The sequence below is a fragment of the Pristiophorus japonicus genome, chromosome 15 (genome assembly GCF_044704955.1).
Source record: "Pristiophorus japonicus isolate sPriJap1 chromosome 15, sPriJap1.hap1, whole genome shotgun sequence".
Lineage (NCBI taxonomy): Eukaryota > Metazoa > Chordata > Chondrichthyes > Pristiophoridae > Pristiophorus > Pristiophorus japonicus.
In genome coordinates this window covers 56,144,921-56,160,223 of record NC_091991.1, presented here as the reverse complement: position 1 = coordinate 56,160,223, position 15,303 = coordinate 56,144,921, and the positions used below count along the sequence as shown (strand labels likewise).

General features: G+C 43.2%; 2 protein-coding genes across 3 annotated transcripts in view; one reads left to right on the top strand and one right to left on the bottom strand.

Moving 5' to 3' along the window:
• agk (acylglycerol kinase) overlaps positions 1-8,743 on the top strand; it is a 42,011-nt gene extending 33,268 nt beyond the window's left edge. Inside the window, exons 11-15 of one of the 2 annotated variants that reach the window (XM_070900474.1) lie at positions 738-885; positions 3,125-3,222; positions 4,159-4,229; positions 6,823-6,907; positions 7,510-8,743. In XM_070900474.1, coding sequence (XP_070756575.1) covers positions 738-885; positions 3,125-3,222; positions 4,159-4,229; positions 6,823-6,907; positions 7,510-7,632 — 525 coding nt within the window. In that variant the 3' untranslated portion in view covers positions 7,633-8,743. The remainder of the gene's footprint in view (positions 1-737; positions 886-3,124; positions 3,223-4,158; positions 4,230-6,822; positions 6,908-7,509) is intronic. The other variant, XM_070900475.1, reaches the window with a different exon arrangement.
• A 3,820-nt stretch (positions 8,744-12,563) lies between these two features.
• The window catches only part of LOC139280780 (DENN domain-containing protein 2A), a 100,317-nt gene continuing 97,577 nt past the window's right edge, over positions 12,564-15,303 (bottom strand). The window contains exon 20 of the mRNA XM_070900470.1: positions 12,564-15,237. Within this exon, the coding sequence (XP_070756571.1) occupies positions 15,206-15,237 (32 nt within the window). The 3' untranslated portion in view covers positions 12,564-15,205. The remainder of the gene's footprint in view (positions 15,238-15,303) is intronic.

Below are 15,303 nucleotides of genomic sequence, written 5' to 3'. Positions count from 1 at the left end.
ATAGATATAAAGACCAGTATTCCATTAGCCTTTTTGATTATTTTCTGTCCCTGTTCATGACATTTTAATCTATGTACATGGACTCCCAAGACTCTTTGGACCGCCATGTTTTTAGCTTTTTACCATTTAGAAAGTACCCTGTTCTATCTGTTTTAGGTCCAAGTAACACCAGTTTACAAAAGGGAATTAAATCTAATTGTATGGAGGTAGCTTAATATTACAAATTAAAATTATAGTATGTGCATACAAAACCCTCCATGGCCTCGCCCCTCCCTATTTCTGTAACCTCCTCCAGCTCTACACCTTCCAACCCTCCAAGACCTCTGTTCCTCCAACTCTAGCTTCTTGTGCATTCCCCAAATCCTTTGCCCCACCGTTAGTGGCTGTGCCATCAGCAGTCTAGGCCCTAGTCTCAGGAATTCCCTGCCTAAGCCTTTTCATCTCTCCACCTCTGTCCTCCTTTAAGACCCTGCTTAAAGCCTACATCTTTGACCAAGCATTTGGTCACCTGTCCTAATGTCATCTTCTGTGGCTCAGTGTCCATTTCTGTTTGATTGTGCTATGCTGTACTGTGAAGCGCCTTGGGATAATTTACTACATTAAAGGTGCTATATAAATGCAAGTTGTTCTGTATGTTTCACTGTTTGAAGGTTTGGGTTGGGTTTCTTGAGATCATGGTGCTGGGACACATATAGCCATCATTAACTGCAGGCTATATTTCTATGTTCATTGTCTAGGAATGGCCACCAACCCGGCAGGCCTCCATTGCATACCTGGGCCCCACAGAGCGACCACCAGAGCAATCAGAAGAGAATCCCCCAAGGCCCAGTCTGTGGCGACGGCTGTTGAGGAGACTGGAATTATACTGGACAACTCCCAAAGAGGGTGATGTGCTCGAATGCTTTTAATCTTTTTGCTCCTTTTAGTACTAAGGTATTATCTGCCTATGATGATTTACATTGTCACGCAGGGATGAGTTTGCTATTAATTTCATGTATTTTGAGGTGGAGGTGCTGTACATCCTTCTTTTGAGGAGAAACGCACTTTTTTTAAACATCTTTCTTCCCATGCAGATTCCCACCCTCTACCATTAGCGATGTGGATGCTCAATCTGCAGCTACACTGCCACCAGTGCAGCTCCTGATTGGCCACAAGGGGGCGAATAGAATGATCTGATGGGCATTAACATTTCTCTCTTCCTGTGAAATGGCACTTATTGCCTTTCTGCACAGTATGACTGAGATCAGAAAGTCAGTAGAGCAGGGATTTTAGCCTCTGTTCCACCACTGCATTATATGTGTTAATGTCCAACATATAGGCTGCGAAATTCGGCATCTTAATGCCGGCAGTTAAGGCAGATTTCAAGGAAAAAATGACAGCCGCCTCATTTCTAACCACTTCCAGGCATGGCCCACGCTGGGTCGCCATCTTGGTGAGGACAATAGGGCCGGGAGGGGACTTGCGTGTGCTGGCAGTATACAGAGTAGGCAGATTGTGACATCGGTCAGCGTGTAATGCTGATTTGACACACGAGTTGCCATTCCAATCAGCGCCTCCCCACCAGTGCTATTTAAAGGGATGCATCCAACTTGCAGGTAAATTGATTATTTCTCTTGTACTGGCTCTTGCAGAGTTTATGTCAATACTGGTTTGCAGGAAGACATTTCTAACATTGTTAAAGTGTTCAGGGAGTGCTGCTGGGTGTTGGGAAGGCCTCTGACTACACTACTTGCTCCCAGTCAGGGGGACTCTACTTGCAGTCACCCCTCGCACTACAACATGATGGAGAGATGGAGCAGAGGCAGCAAAGGCACGCTGCTCGCAGAGGGAGGAGGACGAGGGTCAGGAGGGCTCTCAGCAGGAGGCCTTACCCACGAAGGATTTTCTGAGAGCACTTCTACCTGCATTTAAGCCAGGAGCAGTGTATTTGGTGGTTCTGCTTCACCAAGGAGCTGGTCACAGAACTCTGCCACCTCTTGCAACCAGACCTGCAGGCTCCGAGCAGGGCGACGATAGCGCTGCCAGTAGTAGCCCTCAAGGTGACTGTGGCCCTGAATTTTTTCGCCAGTGGATCCTCCCAGGCTGGAACAGGCGACATTGCAAACAGCTCACAGCTCGCTGTCCATTGCTGCATCCGGGAGGTTACAGAGGCTCTGTACTCTAGAGAGAAGATAATGACATCCCTTCTCCTGAACAGACAGACGCAGAAGGAGAGCACACGTGGCTTTGCCAGGATATCTGGCTTCCCCATGAAGCAGGGCGCCATTGACTGCACAAACGTAGCTTTCTGGGCACCGCATATCAATGCTAAGATGTACCATAATCGCAAAGGCTACCACTCTCTTAATGTGCAGTTGGTGTGCGACTAAGCCCAGCAGATCATGATGGTGAATCTAAACTGCTTGATTTAGATTTGAGATTGTCATTCACTCCTGGGTTAAGTCTGTAAAGCAGAGTGTTGAAATTCCCATTTGCGCCCTCTTTTCTGGTCGGCTCCACCCACTATAATCCTGATCCAGCATCACAATATCATAAGTGCCATACTGGAAAGGCAGCCATATTAGTGGGGTTGTGGAAAATATACAGTGAAAATCCAAGATGATAAATAAAAGTCAGTGTTGTATTGTAAAAATCCATTGGTGAACACTAATGCTCAGCAACACGGACTGGTCATCAAACTGGATTTAGGCCCTGTTCTACTTTGCTCCTCATCTGAATTATGCCAAGCAGGAAGGGGCAGCTGCATTTCCCAGTGTGATGAAATGAACAACTCAAAAGGGCAGTCATGCCTTGCCAGTCTCTGCCACTTCCTGTTGGTAATGTACGAGGGGCATTGGCAGTAGCTTGTGAATAGGCTGTGTGTTCACACTCCATTGCAAGGCCAAGCAGATGAAAGGCAGATAACAGTATAAAATGAAGGAAAATGTACCCAATTATTTCCACTTAAAAAGGGGGGAATCAAATGATGGTTGCCATTTGGTCCAGAGTGTTGTGCATTCTCTGGATTTAGAACGTGTGTTAGCTTGGGCAACGTGGAGAAGGGGGAAATGGTTCTGCCTGTAACTAGTGTGTTTTCGGGAAAAGGTGTTCAGAGCTTTCATTGGTTTTTTTTTTCTGACTGCAGTGATGCAAGTACCAGTGGAGCCAGAACACTGGGAGGAAGTAGAGAAATCAGCGGTGGAAGTGACCATCAGCACACTCAACAAGCAGGTAGACCTCAAGGTGAGAGCAATTACTGTCCACAGCTACAGCCAGGAGCTGATGGTGACAATATCTCTCTTTAGTCCTGTTTTACTGTAATTTCACTAAAAAACATAAATTATTTTCACGTTTGGTTGGATAAAGATAGAGAACATATTCCTATGGGGAGCAAATTAGTGTCCAAGTCAATGGTGTACACTAAGGCATGTGCTTGTGATTCGACTCATTTAGGGTACTGGGTGGCAATGAGCCATTCAGTCATAAAATGGGAAATCAGAAGGCGAGGTTGCGCTTCTTCCATTGGCTATTAGTTCAGGTGGGGTAGGGGATCCACCTAATCCTGTACTCACCCATTGTCTAGGATCACCCTTGAAGAATGGCCACTTGGATGAGACAGCTGAGGATGGTATGATACCACAGCAGGATTCAGCATCTTGATGAGAGGAGGAAAAGGGAAGAAATTTGGGGATAAATGAAGTAAAGTCTCCTATAGCATGCATTGTTCTGCTTCTGGATTCCCAATTATATCATTAAATAAAGAAGGCTGTTGGCCCATTGGATCTCATCCTCTCAGATGATGAACTTTAATGCTTTTGTTAGTGCTGCTACTTGGGAATAGGCAATTGACGTCTGAATTTACCTTTGCTTCCTGTGGAAAGTACCTTCTCCAGGAAGCTGACTGGAATCAGGTATGTTGCATGTAAAATGGCCATGGAGGAAATCAGGGTATGATTTCAGCTCTAATGACTGGGTGGTCAGTCAAGGACTCAATATATTGGAAGCATTGAATCCCTTCTTCCCCTTTCACTGTCCTCCTAAAATAAAAAAAATGTACACATTCAGCTTTGCATTCCTTGTCTGTTAAATGTGTGAAGGGGTTAATATTAACACTGAAGTTCTGAGTAAGCAGCTCTAGTGTACGGGGGAAATCCTGCTAAACTCTTCATTTTTCTATAGCGTACAGAAGATGCCATGAATATTTGTATAGAACCAGACACCATCAGCAAGGGGCAGTTTGTAGCTACAGGGTAAGTGTCCTATGTCTCTGGTTTAGCTGTTAAATAATTTGCTGATTCAGAGCTCAGTTCCTGGAAGAGCTTTTGTTAAAGATGTTGCTGTCTTGCCACTGTTGACAGCAACTCCAGATTCACACAAGAGCAGACACTGTTAATGAAACTTTCCACAAAATGATGTACATTCTAAAAAAAACAATGCTTCCCTCTTTCCTGTATTAAATCCAGAGCCTTATAGTTCTGTCTACACTGACTGCTGAGTGGGGAGGGTTGTGGGGACTTCGACCTCGGGTTTCAAGTGTAAGTGCCAAGTTCCAATTCTCCTATCTGAGAAATCCAGTCATTGTGGAGACTCTGAGGTGGAAATCAAAGGCTCTCCGTCCCTGCCGATATACTGCACATCAAGAGCATGTCTCAAATAGCTGACATGATTTTGCACAGTTTGTTGTGCATATTCCCACAAAATAAGGGCAGTAGTGCAGCTGAGACTCTTGAATGCTAGCAGTAAAAGTAAAGCATTCTCCATTCACCACATCCTCCTGAATGATGCGGCTGACCCCCTGGCGGCACCACGTCCAGGTATAAATGTGACATTGGACGAAGAGGAGCTGAATGTTTGTAGTTAGCGATGGTGTGAAATTTCACTTACTTTTCTTTGCCTTTCTTTTATTGTGTCCATGTCTCCAGAGCAGGCATTAATTAAATGAGCACCATTGCTGTTTTAAATAGAACCCATCCTATAGACATGGCGACCTGATTAAATAGCTGGGACAGAAAGAAAACGGTGAATGTAATGGAAATCTGAAATATGGGGCCCAAGTTTCCACATGATTCGCGCCTGATTTTTAGGAGCAACTGGTAGAGAACGGACTATTTTAGAAATCGCAATTCTCCACATTTTTTTTTCTGCAGTTCTAGTCAGGTAGAACAATTCTAGTTTAGAACAGAATTTTTTCTTCAAAAGGGGGCTTGTCCGGCCACTGACGCCTGATTTGAAAGTTTCCACAGTGAAAATGTACTCCAAACTAAAGTAGAATGGAGCCAGTGAAGATTTTTGTAGAACTGAAAAAACCTGTTCGACACATTAAAAAATCAGGCGCAGGTTACAAATTAGGCGTCCAGAACGAGGTGGGAGGAAGGGAACTCATTAAATTCGACAATAAATCCTTATTTATACTTCTACAAATATTATACAAATAAATCCAACCTGAATAAACATTTATAAGCCAAGAAAAGATTAAATAAACCATCTTCCTACCTGTGTGAAAGTGCTTCAGCCAGGGAGAATTCTGCAGTCGTTCGTGCCGCTGGGCAGGAGGGGGGGAGAGAGAGAGAGAGAGAGAGAGAGAGAGAGGGAGGGATGGGGGGGAGAGAGAGGGGGGGGTCGGGGAACAGGAGCGGGTGTCGGGGCGGGGGGAGTGGGCCTCGGGTCGGGTCGGGGGGGGGGAGGAGTGGGCCTCGGGTCGGGGGAGGAGTGGGCCTCGGGTCGGGGGAGCGGGTCTCGGGTCGGGGGGGGGGTGGAGCGGGTGTAGGGTCTCGGGGCGGGGGGGGGAGCGGGTCTCGGGGGGGGGGGGGGTGCGGGTGTCGGGTTTGGTCGGGAGGGGGGGAGCAGGAGCTGGCCATGGGAGGAGCCTCATTCACACAGCCCCAGTGAGGCCATAGGGCTAGGGGCTGCGTGCTTCGGGCCCCTCCCACACAGTTCGGCGCCTGGAGCTACTGCACTTGCGTGCCGACTGTAGCGCGCATGTGCAGAGGTCCCGGCACTGTTTTCAGCGCAGGGACCTGGCTCCGCCCCCCCCCACAGCTAGTGCTGGCTGCGCCGAGTGCCACAGGACCTGTAAGTAGGTGGAGAATACCGAGGATTTTTTTAGGCGCGAAAAACGGGCGCCCGTTTTTTTTTCTTGTGGAAACTTGGGCCCAAGGACTGGACATGTGGGAAATGTGCAATAAGTCAGTTAGCTTATGAAAAAGAAAGATAGGTTAATGCTTTGGGTGGAATACTTCATCCAAACTGACTGTCTCAGCTGTTAAAAGACTGACCAAAACAAAGAGGGGAGAGGAAACTTGCAGCAAAGTGTCGAGTTTAAATCTTTCACAAAGAGGTCGCCAATGGATTTAATAGTCTGAAGGTATTAGGGTGAGATAGTGGGATGCAATATTGGCATTTGTTCATGTGACATTTCTTAATACTCTATTTTGATGGAGGCATTCATTTATTTAAAATGAATCCATAGAAAGGTAATCTCAATTAGTCATTGGAAAGATGAAAGGCAAGTCAGAATCACACACAGCTCAAATACAAGGGAAAATTGCAAAATAAAAATTAAATATCTCCCTTTGAGGCTGCAGTAACTGGTTCATCAGCAGCTCAGCCAGATGTGGAGTAATACTTTCCGTATTTAATGAGCATTAGCAATGATTCTGCAGCGTTTAGTGCTGAATCAGATCAGCACAGAACATTGATAACTGCTCCGCACTACATTCTTGTCCCATTTTGAGATGCACAAGTTGGATGCCCATCATACTCGTGAAGAAACCATTGTCATGAGTTCTGTATCAGGTGGTGTTTTGGTTTATTGCATACAATTTCTTGCTTGACCATCAACAGGAGTCGGAAGTTGATTGATCCACTCTCGTGTCCTGAAGGTAGCCAAACTCTCCAAGCCAGTTTCTGTAAGCTGCAGCTACCGCAGGTAAGGTCTCACTTTCAAGCCCTGTACTTTAAAAACTGAGGATCCATGAAGGCCTGCATATTTTACTCTACACACAGCATGAGGGTTCCCTGCACTCTCACTTCTGTGTCTCACTTAAAAAATATGGATAGTGTTAACCTGAACTCCCAAGAGCATTAAGTGCCTCTTACTCACTTCACACTAGTATTAATTTTAAGAGGATAAGTCCTGTCCAACTCAAGGCTGAACTCCACACTCTAATGGCCTTTCACGCTCCGTTGACTTCTTGCAGGTTGATATTCAGCTGTCACTACTTAGCTCAAATTTATATTAGCTTACTTTCACCCAATAGCCCAACTGCCAATCAGAGATCAGAGGATAGTCTGTAATCTCCTGAAGGAGAATCACCATCTCCAAGAAAATAAATTGAAAACCTTCAGGGTTTTGATGAATTTCTAATCTGGATTAGTCATCCCTGGATGGCAGTTATGTACAGATGACATTGCATTGTGTTCGAGAGTATTTGGTTACTTACCCCATAACCTTCCAATTCCTTTCATAAGTGGGAAGGATAAAACCTTAATGGCTGATTTATTATTTCCTTTCTCTTTCTCTCTCCTCAGGGAACTGAAGGATTCTTCAGTATAGATAATGAAGACTATGAAGCTGTCTCTGTAGATGTGAAACTGCTTCCTCGAAAACTCAAGTTTTTCTGTGATTCCACCAAAAAACAACAGCTGCAATAGTTACAGATACAGAATATTCGATATCTCTTGGCTGACATGCCGCTTTTTAAGTGTTTACTTAATACATCCAGAAACATTCTTCTATTACCCTTTGAATCTTGCTGAAACTAATTTTATACTCGGGAGCCCATTTTTTTCATTGACATTCTTGGATTTCCAGGACATGATGATGTTAGAGTTGGAGTGCAAGAGGACACTGACGGAAAAAATAACTTGCACACATCCTTGCTTATTGCTCTACTCCTTCCCAAAACAATGTTGCCCACTATTACCTGAGATTGTGGGATGGTCTTGAGGAAAACTTTTCCAAAGCTGCTGTTCGTACGGAGGTCAGTTTTACAGGATCGGATAGCTTTCCTCCTAATTTTAACTCTTCTTTCATTCCACCTCCCTGAAACTGATGAGCTACCCCAGCCACTCCAGAAAGTGACCCCAACCAAGTTGGAAAGCCAATTGAAGGTGGGCTTTGAAATCAGGAATTGTGATCAGTCAGTAACATGATGCTGTACAAGGCAACAGCCCATTCTCTGGTGCCTGCTATAGTATCCGTCTATATAAAAGGAACTTGCATTTATAGTGCTGTTCAGGTTTTCAGAAAAATCCTGAAGCACTTCAGAGCCAATTAATTATTCTTGGAAAGTAGTCACTGTTATTTTTGTATGGGGAAATATGGGAATCAACTTGCATATAGTAAAGTTCCACAAACGGCAATGAGACTAATGAGCAGTTGATCTGTTTTGGTGGTGTCTCATTTGAGGCATGAATGTTGGTCAGGGTATGAGGAATGAATGTTGGTCAGGGTATGAGGAGAACTCATTGCTCTTTGAGAGATTTTACGTCCACCTGTTCAGGCAGAATAATAGCCCAACTCAATGTAGCTCAATGTTTCTTTTATAATGATTTGTATGAATCGAACTGAGAAATAATTTTCATTTTTGCAAGCTGGTATAAGTTCATCATTGCAGTTAAACCTCTGGTACTGACCAAAGCAGCATGTGAGTTAAAATGTACCAAGTGTTTGGGTGAGTTTATCTGATGGCACTGTATTTGTGATATTTTAAATATTTCACAACTGGTTATTATTTTACTGTAAAATCTTGTAAATAAAAGGCTGACAATAATGACTTGTGTGTGAGAACATTTTTTACTGTAGAATCATCTGACCCATCTAAATGTTGTGTGTGGGTGGGTGCTGGGGAGAAGGATGTCTGTAATTGAGTTTGTGTAAAGTCAGATACTGTGCCTCTGAAATTGTCTCGGGTGCAAAAATTCCTGGATTGTTGCAGTGTGCAAGTTCTTTCTGCTGTGTCACAGACTGCTAGACTGAAGGATTCATGATCATACTTCAATTAGTCTGTCTGGCGAGAGATAGTAGAAGCATTCTTGCATACCTCCCAGCAGCATAGGTTATTTATCAGCCCCTTTTGATTAAAAGTTGTATAGCTGGGGGAAACTTAAACAGGAAAAAAACTGCCCTTCAATTGAAGAGTTCAAAGTCAATCCAAACCGCATACTGGGTTACTGGTTCAGAGTTTAATAGAGAAACTGTTGTAGTTTTCCTTATTCCTGCTGTATGCCAGTCGTTTATCTGAAACCGAACACACCACCTCAGAATAAAGAGCAGTAACATTTTGGGTTTTACCAATATTTGCTGAGCAAAATTTGTTTTCAATTTTTTAATATTTTGTATAGCCGAAGCAGCATTTTTGACAACATTAAATAGCAGATTTGCAACTATGGTGGTCTTGGGTGATTCAAAGTGTTAATTAGCTGTCTAAAGAGAGATGTGCCATCCGAAAACCTATATCTTTGCAAGTTTCTGTAGCTTGGAGACAATGGGGGAAACCACAGGGATAAGTTTAACCCTCAACAAGGATGTTTCTCATTCAGTTTGCCCAACAGGAGGTTTAACTCAATATATAAAATGCTTCAGGTTCTCTCATACACAAGGCATTTCCATCAGGGAGGTAACTTGATTGGATTGTAAGGAGTGTGGGGCATCATTCACAGAGGGAACATCCAACCCCTAGGTATCCAAACCAGTGTCTAGCTGGATTTTTTTTTAATAGGCAGTGTCTGAGAAGCCTGCCATTTTACAAGATACAGTAACAAGATATTCCAGCTGCATCAGTCAATGTGCATCAGTGCGATACAGTGCACGGATGCCGTATTCAGGCAATCTCTGATTTTATTAACTTTCCATGGACTCAACAAAGCAGAGAAAGCAATCGGCTTCTTTCAAGTGACTGGATTTCCCCAATTGCAGCATCTCACTTATCCCACCCGTGTGCCAATAAAGGCCTAGTCTAAAAACGCAATTGATTTCATGAACAGGAATGGATTTAATTTACTAAATGTGCAGATATTGAATAATGGTCATTTGCATGTCAGTGCATCCTACCTGGGATGTAGCCCTGATTCTTTCTCAGCCCAAACAATGGCCTGGAATTTAGCTGGGGGGGGGGGGGGGGGGAGATTGCCTGAATACGGCATCCGTGCACTGTATCGCACTGATGCACATTGACTGATGCAGCTGGAATATCTTGTTACTGTATCTTGTAAAATGGCAGGCTTCTCAGACACTGCCTATTAAAAAAAAAATCTAGTTTTTAACTACAGGCCCCCTTTACATTATTTTCTGTCGGTTTCCCACAGGTTGGCTGATTGACAGGCTGGATGCCTGTTGGGCAGGAAGCCGGCTTCACAAGGCCTCAGCCGAGGACAGCAGGTAGGTGTAGTAGGGGAGTGAGAGAGATCATGGGATGGGATTTAGTGGGGTGTGGTGGGGGGGGGGGGGGGGGGGGGGGGGTGGAGGAAGAGGGGTTCTGATGGTGATCGTGAACAGCAGACCAGTTGTCGGGGGGAGGTTTAAACTGGGTAGTTTGGCCTGGAGGAAGCAATCCTGCTCCTGGCCCACAAGCAGTGCTGCAAAGGCACTTACCTTCTGGATTCATCCCTTCTCGCCTCCGTTCAGCTGCCAAGTTTCCCGCGGTCTGGGAAACCTAGCCACCTGTGAAAAATAGAATGAGTTAAAATGAAGGCAGGCAGCCTCGTAATATTTAATTTACCAATCCGCTTTCCGCGAGCGGATTAGTTGCCCACCCCTCGTCCTGCCTCCATTAAAACCCGAAGCGGGAAGGGTTTTTTTTTTGCATTTTAATCTCTGACACGACCCCAACCCACCTGTATTTGGGAGTTAAGATTCAGCCCAATGTGTCAGGATGGCCAATAGGAGACTGGGAAATTCACTTCAGTCTTGGTGGACTGTTTTCTTCCACTAAGCACGGGCAGGGTTGAAAACAGTAGTCCCCTCCATTAAAAACATCCATGTTTAAAATGGGCTTCCGTTTATATCGACCAAAAGCCTTTAACCATTTCAAAGTTACCAATTACAGCATCTTTAGTGCTCTGTTTATTTCACACAGAAATAACTGTTTATTCACGAGTTGACACTTAAGGAGCACTGAATGCAAGAACAATCATAAGTAAATAAGACCTCGTTAAGGTTCACTGAATGTAATAAAAGAGCCTTATTGAGGCAGACTTTATTTTAATATTTTCACATGAGAATCCTTTACTAAAGCCTGCATGGCTGTGCAGGAGATTTCCCCCATTTAGGACTGACCAAAGCAAAGCGAGAACTTTTACCTTTCCAGTTTTACGTTCTCTAGCCACCGTGTTCACAAGTTTTATTAAAGTCTTCCTTTAAAGCAGATGGTTGAGTGATGATAGCAGGGTAAGTTTTGTTTGCAGATAAATCTAAAACTTACCAAACTGTGGCAAAACTTGTGTGACTGCTGCAGAATATATATGAAAATGAAGAGCTTTGTCTCCCAGTTCTCTTGCCCTGGTATTTTCTTTTAGGAAAGTTGCTGTTTGTAAAGGTCGCTGGGAAATATATTTTGTTATATAAATATGTCCCATTAAAAAAAAGTCAACTGCTTAATAGTCAAAATGCCAGAGACATGGTCAGAAGCAATCACAGCAAGCATGTAGTAAAAAGAAATGTAATACACTAGACAGTGAAGATCTGGAGCCCATTTCACTTCATGATAAATGTCCCTTTTCTGCTGTGATTTTTCAGTTTGTGTATTTGTCGATGTTTCATATAGCCCATGCACTTGGTGGCTGTTGTACCGGACAGGTAGATCGCGTTCGTACAAACCTGCCCACTATAAACTGAGGACTATATAATGAAGTATTGAGTGCTATATGAGTAATAGTTGAGCAGACTATCAAGATTCTCAAGTCATGTTTCCATTGTCTGCATGGGTCTGGGGGAGCCCTACAGTACAGTACAGTTCTCCAGAATTATAGTGACTTGCTGCATTCACCATGATTTGACCATTACAAAGGAATTGGACCATCCATCTGCAGATGAAGAGGAAGGAGGTGGGGAAAACCAATCTGATCAGGGAGAGGATGGACAGGAAAGGAGATGGCACACACCCACACTGGCAGCAGGCAGGACATCATAAATGTTTTCCACTGGAAAGGGGGTGCTCCATCTGCATAGAATAAAAATCCCTTCATTATTTCTTGCCTTGCTTTTGGATCACAATCATCCAATTCTGATACCAGTAATGGTCCCAAAATTCCATGCCATTTTTTTTTTTTTTTTTTTAAAAAGAGTTTCAGTGTATAACTTTTTTTGTAGCAAAACAGCTCTTTGTCCTGGCCAACATTTATCTCTCAACCAACACCACTAAAACCAATCGTGTAGCCATTTATCACATTGCTGTTTGTGGGGCCTTGCAAACTGGCTGTCGGCATTTCCATATTAGAGCAAAAAGCACACTTCAAAAAGTACTTCATTAGTTGTAAAGTGCTTTGGCAAGCCCTGAAGTTGTGAAAGATGTTATATCAACGCGAGTTTTTCCTTTGCCTTTCAATTTAACGCATTTTTAAAAAAAATGTTTTTATTGATCATCCATACCCAACAAAATGAATCTGACAATAAAATACAAACAAACAACGGATTTTGACTAATCAGGTCACTGAAATAAATAGAATTTTCTTTAAGTTACATGAAAAGATCCCAGGTTTTATAATGTTGCACTGTATAGGAACAAGAGTTGACAGTCAGGGAGCATGTCTTATTGGACTCCATTCAGTTTGGACAATCTTGTCATTTTGAATTATGCTCCCAAATCCCATTCATTGAATAAACTATTATCCTCCTTATTTCACTGTGTAAATAACATATTGCGGGCATGTGGATGCACACACAATTTTTTTAATCATATAGCTTATTCAGGTTGTTTCATACAACCACTGACTCTCAGCATCCAGAGCTCCTTAAGATACAGTCCAAGCTGATGCTGTTGTGCATGTTTTATTGGCCAGTTAAAGAGCAGAGGACTGGCAACAGGTCACTCATCTGACAGCCCTCTTAGTTGAGGAATGATAGGCAATGAAAGAGTGAGAAAAGATCACACAAGCAAATGTGAAACCCAATCACCTTTAGTGCAGGCAGGGATCAGGCCCAAAGCCTGTTATTCAGAGGATGTTTGTGCACTCTCTGCCCGAATTAAAGCTGAGCAGGTCCATAATAAGTACTGCACTGATTTGTTCAATGCCATTAAAACAGTGGGAGTGCTTTTAAAAGACTAGCATTATCTTAGAATTTCCTTTTACCAAGAATTTATAAACTAAGAGCCACAAAGTGATCATGCTGGTACCTGTAATACAATGTGTCTGTGCTAAGCTAGAGTATTCTTACACCCCTGCCCAAAAGCTACATTACAGTGGTTTGAACATTAGTGCCTTTTTAACTGATATCTATTTCAATTGTCATAGCTGCTTTACAATTGGACCTATCTGACCACCGCCTATAGTTAATATTCTGTGACAACACTGCTCTTTTTTTGTATTGTACTGTCTCTTGTTACACTGGTTGCCAGTCTGGATGTATAAGGTTGAAAGGTCAGCACAGCAACATATAAGCATTGATGAATATAACTGGTTTCTCAGGAAATCTCCCTGTAAGCTTGCTACAGAATGTTCAAACCTCTGAATGGGAGAATTGTGTGGCACTGCAGTTCCTTGTATTGCACCTCCATAGATAACACTGTAGAGACTGCAGCCTGTGCCCAGTGACACTTGCTCTCCTCCAGTCTAAGACTCTGTTGTAAGCCAGTTCCTTGTGTGCTGTTGCAAACTTTGATTTTTCTGTGCTCTGCAATATATAACATAAGAATCGTAACCACAAAATCTATGGCACACTGTTTGTGCTTGAGGGAATCACAATCTAATGGTGTGTACAGGGACCAGGCTGGCCAAGATCATAACAAAGGAAATCTTTCAAACCCATCCTGCTACTTGCTGTGTATAGCAGCATACAAGTGGATAGCTCAATAAAAATGGCAGCTGCTACAGTGCACTGCTACTGGGCCATGGTTATTTAAACTGGAGAGATAGACTGGCCACTGTTCAGATTTACAATTGGTTCAAGTATGGACAGATGGAATAAGTCTTCTCTGATGGCTCTCAATGACTAAGTGAAATGAGTTTGGATAATCAAGGTGCAACTCCCTCACCCTTCCTCTCCCAAACTAACAACTCCACAAAATATAATTCCCCAGCAACTCACCCAAGTTGGCAATAATTCATTCAATTTGGAAAGTTACAAAGACATGCAGTTCAGACAATGTACACAGCACATTGATACAGTCGAGTGGTTCTGGGGTTTGAGAGTTTTGTACGTTGTGAGGATAAGCTCTGGACTGCATCACATGCATTTTGTACCTCACCCCTTCAGAGTATTAGTCCCCATCATCAAGCAGGGAGTGGAAAAGTCTTTCTTTACCTAGCACTGCCGTTTCCTCCCCCACTGACCAGCACAAATACACATGGCATCCATGGTACAAGACTGCACCCAACTGACAGATCAATTGTACTGTTAAAGCAGATCTCCTGAGGGTAAAATCACGTTACAATCCCAAACTCACTTTTCGCTCAGCTGACAACTTGAGACAGAGGATAACACATGTTTCAAAGGTCCTGATGCAGTTAAAGTTCCTCGATGTGTCATACTAAACTGAACAGGGCAAGGCCTGTGGCTCCTGAGCATTGACAGTAGAGTTCAAAACCTTGAGTAGAAAAAGTGTCTGAAATCAATGTTTTTTTTTTTTAATTCACAAATGTCCACCTTTTTTTCTTCTTTCTTTCCACTCATCTTCTGACATTTTCCATCTCTGCAATATTTCTGTTGTTCCATACAGCCCTCTCAAATGATACTTTCTTCTTCCTTTTCTTGTTTCTCCACCTCTTCCATAGAGTTGTGTGCGACGTCCCACAGGTAAAGTTTATCCAATGATGACTAAAAGCCAGGCTGAGGTGAGACAGACTTCACCCAAGTCTAAATAATAAATATTCAATGGAACTGGTTTTATTCTCCCTCAAGGCTTTCACATTGGAGTGAGCACAGCTTTGAATTAATAGCCTCCCTGTAACTCCAACGGGTAACAGGCTGTGTTGACAATTTCAAATCAATGAACCACTGAATAAAAGAAAAACACTGACTGTACTGGATTCAGCCTTCTTTCCCATTAAGATACCCTCCAAAGGTTGTTTACTTCTTGTGAAGGAATTTCATTTTACTGCCTAGAAATGAACAAACATTTGGTTAACTTTCACAATATTGATTGCCGGACTCTCTGTGCAAAAACA